Source organism: Bombus impatiens, unplaced genomic scaffold (genome assembly GCF_000188095.3).
Source record: "Bombus impatiens unplaced genomic scaffold, BIMP_2.2 scf_0581, whole genome shotgun sequence".
Classification (NCBI taxonomy): Eukaryota; Metazoa; Arthropoda; class Insecta; order Hymenoptera; family Apidae; genus Bombus; species Bombus impatiens.
The window spans coordinates 710,485-719,309 of record NT_177000.1 but is presented as its reverse complement, the minus strand read 5'-3'; the positions used below and the strand labels follow the sequence as shown (position 1 = coordinate 719,309).

The following is an 8,825-nucleotide window of genomic DNA, read 5'->3' as shown; positions in this document are numbered from 1 at the left end:
GGGGGGGGGGAATATAACATGAAGTAGGAATTTTAAAATAAAATTGTAAATCCATTCAATTTGACTGATGTGGTAGTTCTAGTGTTAATAAAGATAAATGCGGATACGTACGCGAATATAACAGATTCGAATATAAACGTACACGAAACACGTTAGGTACGCCATCGAACATTTGTCACGAATTTCCCGTATTATCAAGCAACCGCGTAATCACGCGCTTCTTGTCGGAGTCGGCGGTACGGGAAGGCAGTCGTTAACTAGACTAGCCTCGCATATATGTGACTACGACGTTTTTCAAGTTGAAGTTACTCAACAATATGGAGTTAACTCGTGGCATGAGGATATAAAAGGGATTCTGAGGCGCGTGACTGCCACCGATCTTCACTCCACCTTTCTCTTCTCCGATGCACAAATTAAGCAGGAAAGCTTCCTCGAAGATATCAGCAATATTCTTAATTCTGGAGAGGTAAAATCATATTCTTTGTTTCTTGCATCAAATGGGATTGAGATTGACGACGATGATGGTCAAAATATTTAGATACCGAATATATTCACCGCCGAGGAACTAGCTGAAATATGTGAACATATGAAGCAAATAGACAGGCAGCGGGACCGATCGGTGCAAACGGATGGAAGCGCGGTAGCATTGTTCAATCTTTTCGTTCAGATAACTCGCGATCAACTACACATCGTAATGGTGATGTCACCGATAGGAAATGATTTTCGCAACCGGATCAGAAAATTTCCGGCATTAGTCAACTGCTGTACCATCGATTGGCTTCAGGTATTCGCATAAACTCGATATTATATCTATTATATCTTCCTGTGAGACAATAACGATGACGATAGTAACAAGAAATGGCTACCTACTAACATGTATTATAGTTAGATCAGTGTTACAGTACATTACTATAATACATACTTGGAGCTTGAAACACGCAGTGTATGTTTCGTTTTACTTGTGACGACGTTTGATTTAAGCCATGGCCAGAGGATGCTCTATTAGCGGTTGCGACTAGATTTCTGCGGGCCATTGAATTGACGGATAACGAAAGAACCGCTGGTATCGACATGTGTCAATTCTTTCACGTCTCCACGCAAAATTTGAGCGCAGAGTTTTTCATTCGACTAAACAGACACGTTTATGTCACCCCAACGTCGTACCTCGAAATGATAAACACGTTTAAGGATCTGTTGGGAAGGAAACGAGAGTAAGTCTCATTGCTCGTACGTGCATACGTACATAATAATGTTATGAATGCGTAACACATATGTATCGATTCAGATCGATTATTGTGGTGCTTGTCGGTGCTCGTCGGCGCTTGTTGGTGCTCGTTGGTGCTTGTATACATATTTTATTACAATATTGCACCGGCTGATATTAAATCGACACTTTTTAACAAAATAGGGAAATAATTAATGCGAAAACTCGATACGAGCGTGGTTTGGATCAATTAGATGAAACGCAAAAACAAGTTGTAACGATGCAAGAAACTCTTAAATTGCTGCAACCGCAACTAATAACCGCCACCCAAGATGTTGAAAGAATGTTGCTCGAGGTTGATAAGGAAAGACAAGAAGTGGCAGAATTTGAGAAAGTTGTGAAAATTGACGAAAGCGTAGCCGAGGTTACTGACATATTCACTAAAATAACTAACGAACATTTTATTTACACAATACGAATTGCGACTTATCTACCAACTTTCGATCCCTCTGATCCCTAACGCTATAGTCGTAATTTATTTGATTTATAGGTTTATGCGAACGAAGCAGCTGCGATTAAAGCGGAATGTGACGCTGATTTAGCAGAAGCGATGCCAATTCTAAAACGTGCTCAAAGCGCTTTGGACACTTTGACGGCTACCGACATTGCTGTAATAAGAACGATGAAGAAACCACCGCAAGGAGTGAGATTGATCGTCGAGAGCGTCTGTGTTCTCAAGGTTTGCGTTGTTCAGTTCCTAAACGTCTAAGTAAACTATCTAGATGACAAAGTTTATCTAACTCGTAATTTGCCCTTCACCGTACTTACCACTAGAAGGAAATACTAAAAATGCATATGCATACTATGCATACTATGCATATGTATACACTTCATCTATGAAATCACACATTTTCTTTTATCGGAAATACCTTTGCTTCAAGTACTAATATTTATTCCAACATACACTGTCCATTATCTTTCTTAGTATTTCTAATTGTAAGTCTTGTTGAAATATATAAAAACAGCGCAATTATCTTTAGGCTTTACAGTATTTACACTTGGGTAGTCCAAGTGACGTAACAAACGCGTAAGAGCGAAATTGAGACTTCCTTCTCTTTTGTATCTGTCGTCACTTGGATCGCTTTCTACGTACATTCTCTTCCACAGCAAATAAAACCAGAGAGAGTTCAGCAACCTGACGGTACATTCATCGAGGATTATTGGAGGGCTGCCCTTAGAATGCTGAGCGACGTAAAATTTCTCGATTCGTTACTCAATTTTGACAAGGATAACATCCCTGATACCGTGATTGAAAAAATTCGAAGAGAATACCTGACTAATCCGGACTTTAATCCTGAAAAGATAAAGAAAGTATCGACAGCATGCGAGGGATTGTGCCGATGGGTATTCGCAATGTCGGAATATGATAAAGTATCGAAAGTAGTCGCTCCGAAGAAAAGAGCTTTGGCAGAAGCTCAGAAGGTTTATGACAAAGCCATGGATACTCTAAAAGCAAAGCGAGAACAACTTCGACAAGTACAGGTACACCGACTATTTTCACGTGACTACATCGACTACGATAAATAGCGAATACGTATTACGTATGTAGTTCGACTATCGTACTTTTTTCATCCGATAAGTCGGCCAGTAACCTTTGGAGTAACGCGATGCGCCACTACGCGCGCGAAACCAAATGAAAACGAATGATTTTGCATTTAGGAAAGATTGAAAATATTGGAAGAACTTTTGGAACAAAGAAAAGCTGCTTTTCAAGCAATGTCCGACAAAGTGACAGACTGTGAGATCAAGCTGAAACGAGCCGAGGACCTAATTGGAGGTTTGGGCGGAGAATATTCGCGTTGGTCCGATACCGCGAAATCTTTAGGAGAAAGGTCAAAGTTTTTGTACCTGTTATACGTGCGATATTATAGGATACGGGATGTATAGTGATCGAATGTAATCGAAAGTTGGAAACGCTGTACAGGTATCAGCGATTAATGGGTGATATCGTGATCGCTTCCGGCGTGGTCGCGTACCTAGGTCCATTCACGATGCCGTTTCGCCTTCGACAAACCGTTCTGTGGGTGAAACGATGTACCGATTTGCAGGTAATTTGTAGTTCCGATTTCCAGTTGCGCGACATCCTCGGAAATCCAGCTTTAATCAGATCTTGGAATATTTTCGGACTGCCAAACGATGCATTTTCAGTGGATAACGGTATTATCATCAAGTAAGCAAACGAATAAATTCATAAAATGAGATACTTCCCTTTGTGTCTTTCGTCATTTCTTCTACGATGTTTGCTACTGCAATACTAATTCGAGCTTACATCGGTCGAACGTGTAGAAATTCAAGAAGATGGCCGCTTATAATAGATCCTCAAGGTCAGGCTAATAGATGGATAAAAAACATGGAAAAACAAAATAACGTGAATATTATTCGGCTAACTCAGCCTGACTACGGCCGAGTGTTGGAAAACGCATTGCAATTTGGATTACCAGTACTTCTTGAACATGTCGACGAAGAATTGGACGCTATACTCGAACCGATTTTACTTAAAGAAACATTCAAACAGGCTGGTGCGATCTGTATAAAATTCGGCGACGCAATTATCGAATACAGTTTCAATTTTAGGTATTTGCATATATATATATATACACACACACGCGCGCGCGCGCGCGCGCGCACACACACACACAGAGTCATATATAGTCATGTATAATCATTTCGCTTTGTTATTAGACTGTACATTACGACGAGATTAAGAAATCCGCATTATTTACCAGAGGTAGCAGTGAAGGTAACGCTGTTGAATTTCATGATAACACCAACCGGATTAGAAGATCAGTTATTGGGCATTGTTGTAGCGAAGGAAAGACCAGACTTGGAATCGGAAAAGAACGCTTTGATCATGCAAGGAGCTGCGAATAAAAAGTAACTAATTCGACTGTAAAATATTACAAATGTTAGGCCCTTTTTTCTCTATATTCTTAAAAAAATAAAAAAAAAAATCAGGCTATTGCAAGAAACAGAGGACAAAATCTTGGAAATATTGTCGATTGCCGAAGGCAACGTATTAGAGGACGAAGAAGCGGTAGATATTTTAACATCGTCTAAAAATTTGAGCAACGAAATTCAAGTAAAACAAACGGTAGCTGAACAAACGGAAAAGTTAATCGACGATGCTAGATTGCAGTACACGCCTATCGCCGTATATTCCACCGTATTGTTCTTCACCAGTGGTATCAGTCTTGACTTGTTATACATTGCGTAACGTACGAATAAATACGGTAGAAAATATCTCTCATTTATATCTCTTCGATCTTATAATCTTATAACAGAAAATGTATCGTTTCCCTTCGATCGAAGAATGCGAAGGTTGCGATCTAGACGATAATCGAAATAAAAAGAGAATGACAGATTGGAAATAATGAAATTTTGTTTCAGCTGCCTTGGTAAATATCGATCCTATGTATCAATATTCATTGTCGTGGTTCGTAAATTTATTCGAACTGGCTATCGATCATACGGAACCAGCGGAAATGGTTGAACAACGGCTAAAAGATCTTATGAAATATTTCACATATTCTCTGTACACGAACATTTGTAGATCTCTATTCGAGAAGGACAAGTTATTGTTTTCTCTGTTACTGACGATCAATTTGCTCGAGCAACGAGGGAAACTTTGTCCATCGCATTGGATGTTTTTATTAACCGGTGGAATTGGTATCGATAATCCATATGTAAATCCAACAACATGGCTACCGACTAAACAATGGAACGAACTATGTAATCTTGACGAGGTTCAAGAGTTCTCGGTTAGTCTGGAAAGCGAATTCACGATATTCCGTTTCCACTTAAAATGAACATACGCACGAGTACGTGTACGTGTACGTATCTACTTACGTACTGGCTTTTCATCCTTCTTCCGATTGCGTTAGGGTATTCGAGAAGCATTTACTGGCAATACCAGACAATGGAAACAATTATTCGACTCGAAGGAACCGCAGATCGAAACAATCCCTGTACCGTTCCAACATCTGAACCTGTTTAAAAGAATGTTGATACTGAGATGCATTCGTCCTGATAAAATCCTGCCAGCAGTGCAAAATTTCGTCCAAGGTATCGTCGATCCGGTATTTTCTTTATCTAGCCTAAACTCACTAACCTATTAATTAACTTTCAGCGGAACTTGGTTCGCAGTTTATCGAACCGCCACCGCTCGATTTGGCTTCGACTTATGCCGACTCAAACTGCTGCACTCCATTGATATTCGTATTGACGCCCGGTACCGATCCAACGCAATTATTACTCTCGTTTGCGGATGAACAAGGTTATAGCGTCAATCGGCTTTTCTCTATTTCCCTCGGCCAAGGCAAGTGGTTTGATTTTTATAATATCATTTTTATATATAATAAATATAATATAATAAAGATATGTTTAATAATATAATAAATAAAGTAAAAGTATAATAAAACAATATTTTCGGGACAATTTCACAGCGTTGACAAAGGATCAGGGTAAATGGAATTAATAAATATGAATGGTTGATAGGACAGGGACCAGTTGCCGAGGAAATGATTCAAACCGCTGTGATTGTTGGTAACTGGGTTGTTCTGCAAAACTGTCATTTAGCGATTAGTTGGATGAGTACGTTGGAAAAAATTTGCGAAGGTTTGATGCCCGATACGATTCACTCAGAGTTTCGACTGTGGTTGACGAGCTACCCGTCCGAACATTTTCCGTCCTCGGTTCTAGAGAATAGTATAAAAATGACGAATGAACCGCCGAAAGGCTTAAGAGCTAACATCGTTAGATCGTACACGAGTGATCCGATTATCGATCCGGATTTTTTCGAATCCTGCTCCCAAACGGAAAACTTCAAAAAGCTTCTGTATTCGTTGTGTTTCTTCCACGCTGTAATCCAGGAAAGACGACAATTTGGCCCAATCGGTTGGAACATTACATACGAATTCAACGAGACTGATCTTCGAATCAGTGTTTTACAATTACACCTTTTCCTCGATCAATTTGAAGATGTGAGATTCGATGCTCTCAAGTATTTGACCGGAGAATGCAACTATGGCGGAAGAGTTACGGATGACTGGGATCGCAGAACTTTGAATACAATATTATCGAAATTTTATTGCCAGTAAATTCATACTTGACTATTTCTATATATCTGTCTACTGTGCATACATACTTTCCTATACATACTTATGTATATACGAAATACTTTCATATTCATGTGTATGTATGTATGTATGTTCCGATCCAATTCTCCTATCGTGATTTCAACTACTTTGCAGGGAGTTACTTATCGAAAAACCTTATTATTTCGATGATACTTTGATGGTTTATTATTGCCCAAGTGTGCGAGAGCATGAAGCGTTCGTGGAATACACAAAAAGCTTACCCTTAATCACTGAACCGAGTGTTTTCGGTATGAACGAAAATGCGGATATCATCAAAGATCAGCATGAAACGAACCTCTTGTTTTCGTCGCTTCTACTAACACAGGTAATCGTCTACTTTATCGTCTCCTACGGTTCCTCCTCTCTATATCTCCGACTTACTACCTGCCTTATTTTTATAATACCTACCTACATACCGCATTCATTACATATTTCATGTATTTGTCTTTACGTGGCAACCTTGTTTAGGACCGTGTGGTATGTATCTATAGATTATATATTTTTCTTTACATCTAACGTTATCTCTATTGTTTTTGTTTATCCAACAAGTACAAATAAATTTCTTGAAAGAATCAAACTAATGAATTTCTTATAATAATTTTTCCAATTCTTCCAATTATATCATCGCTGAATTAGGATCTCTGGCAATTGCAACAGGTCAGTCAATTTGCAGCGCATCTTTTTCAATTTCTTATCGACTGTTTAACGATTAAAGTTTAATGTCGCGTTAATTATAAGTATAAAAAAAAGTCATAGAGTTATCGAGTTAAAGCTCATTTTTGCTTTATTTTCGCTCACTGGCAGGAAAGCGTCAAGTCTGGAACTGGACAATTCACCAACGATGAAATAGTGCTTAAAATGTCGAATGATATTTTACAAAAATTACCAGATGACTATGATCTTGTATCGGCGCTTGGAAAGTATCCAATGTCTTACGAACAAAGTATGAATACTGTGTTGGTCCAAGAAATGGGAAGATTTAACAAACTTCTCAGTTATGTTAGAACCAGTCTGGAGAATATTATACGTGCTATTAAAGGTTCTTTTATTTTTAGCAAATGTCCTATATTACATTTCTAGTTAACTCGTCCTATCTGTTATTTACAATTACAGGTATTGTTATCATGTCATTTGAATTGGAAGATATCTATGACGCAATTTTGACAAACAAGATACCTGCTTTATGGCAACAATACTCTTATCCATCGCTAAAGCCACTTGGTAGTTATGTACATGATTTACTAAGCCGCTTAAATTTTCTTAAAGTAAGACATTACTTCTTATAAAACGCTATTATCATTCGTATCTTTAAATAATAACATTTCTGTCTTTTCTGTCTGATTCTGTTTGATGATATGAAACTAACTGGTTGACAATAATGCATGCATATCTATGTATAAACGTACATTTTTTAATATTTTTCCTTATAACATTTCACTTACAAGCTCACGAGTATAATATACAAAAGCTATTCTAGATACATTAACTGTACGTAGTAGGAAAAGGGTTATTAATATACATACATACTTTAACGTTAAGACAAGTCTCCAGACTAACTTTAATTATATTTACTATAGGAATGGTATGAAAAGGGAGCACCGGTCATATATTGGATCTCAGGATTTTATTTTACCCAAGCATTTTTGACAGGAACCAGACAAAACTATGCGAGGAAATATCGCATTCCTATAGACCTTTTAATCTTTGATTTCTTCGTGTTAGAATCCGACACAATGCCTGTACTTCCTCCTGAGGATGGAGTTTATATATACGGATTGTTTTTAGATGGTGCCAGATTTAATAGAAAACAAATGGCCTTAGATGAAAGCTTTCCAAAAGTACTTTATGAACCTATGCTTCCTGTAAGTATAACATTATGTTTATCTATCCATTCTACATTATCTTTTTCATTCGCTTCCGCCTCTTTTTTCCTACTTTAGTATTATTATCATTTTAGATGTGGTTATTACCTGTGAAGAAAGGGGATATAAAGGAAAAAGTAACATACATTTGCCCTGTATATAAAACTAGCGAAAGACGAGGAGTTTTATCAACCACTGGACATTCGACAAATTTTGTTATCGCTATGACATTACCTACGTTAAAATCGCCAGAACATTGGATCATGAGAGGAGTCGCACTACTTTGTCAGCTCTCTGAATAAAAATTATTTTCATATTTTATCCTTTCGAATTCATCTAATTAAAAGTATATATTATCCGAATTTTGGAATACAGCAATGATCGAATTGTAAATTGCAATATCTAAACTGTATGGTATAAGTATGCAAACAATAAAATATGTATAGAATTAGTCGATCAAGTTAAAGCTATATGTATAAGTAAGTCCTGTGCTGTACTCCAGTGGGACCAGTGCTGTATTCCAGTATTGGCGGCATACTTGTCGTTTAAAGTACGATAAACAAA

At 37.8% G+C, this 8,825-nt stretch overlaps 1 protein-coding gene across 7 annotated transcripts in view; it reads left to right on the top strand.

Annotated features, from left to right (window-relative positions):
* The window catches only part of LOC100747573 (dynein heavy chain 7, axonemal), a 22,668-nt gene extending 13,947 nt beyond the window's left edge, over positions 1 to 8,721 (top strand). For 3 of the 7 annotated variants that reach the window (XM_033322182.1, XM_012388723.3, XM_033322186.1), the window contains 22 exons: positions 157 to 466; positions 539 to 784; positions 982 to 1,211; positions 1,409 to 1,628; positions 1,755 to 1,943; positions 2,372 to 2,746; positions 2,924 to 3,096; positions 3,189 to 3,434; positions 3,551 to 3,838; positions 3,947 to 4,138; positions 4,220 to 4,446; positions 4,652 to 5,022; positions 5,146 to 5,326; positions 5,391 to 5,579; positions 5,759 to 6,356; positions 6,514 to 6,724; positions 6,868 to 6,876; positions 7,036 to 7,056; positions 7,204 to 7,438; positions 7,513 to 7,664; positions 7,977 to 8,261; positions 8,357 to 8,721. In XM_033322182.1, the coding sequence (XP_033178073.1) occupies positions 157 to 466; positions 539 to 784; positions 982 to 1,211; positions 1,409 to 1,628; positions 1,755 to 1,943; positions 2,372 to 2,746; positions 2,924 to 3,096; positions 3,189 to 3,434; positions 3,551 to 3,838; positions 3,947 to 4,138; positions 4,220 to 4,446; positions 4,652 to 5,022; positions 5,146 to 5,326; positions 5,391 to 5,579; positions 5,759 to 6,356; positions 6,514 to 6,724; positions 6,868 to 6,876; positions 7,036 to 7,056; positions 7,204 to 7,438; positions 7,513 to 7,664; positions 7,977 to 8,261; positions 8,357 to 8,563 (5,155 nt within the window). In that variant the 3' untranslated portion in view covers positions 8,564 to 8,721. Of the gene's footprint in view, positions 1 to 156; positions 467 to 538; positions 785 to 981; positions 1,212 to 1,408; positions 1,629 to 1,754; positions 1,944 to 2,371; positions 2,747 to 2,923; positions 3,097 to 3,188; positions 3,435 to 3,550; positions 3,839 to 3,946; positions 4,139 to 4,219; positions 4,447 to 4,651; positions 5,023 to 5,145; positions 5,327 to 5,390; positions 5,580 to 5,706; positions 6,357 to 6,513; positions 6,725 to 6,867; positions 6,877 to 7,035; positions 7,057 to 7,203; positions 7,439 to 7,512; positions 7,665 to 7,976; positions 8,262 to 8,356 lie in introns of those variants that run through there. The other 4 variants (XM_033322185.1, XM_033322183.1, XM_033322184.1 and 1 more) reach the window with 4 other exon arrangements.
* Positions 8,722 to 8,825: the final 104 nt, after the last annotated feature.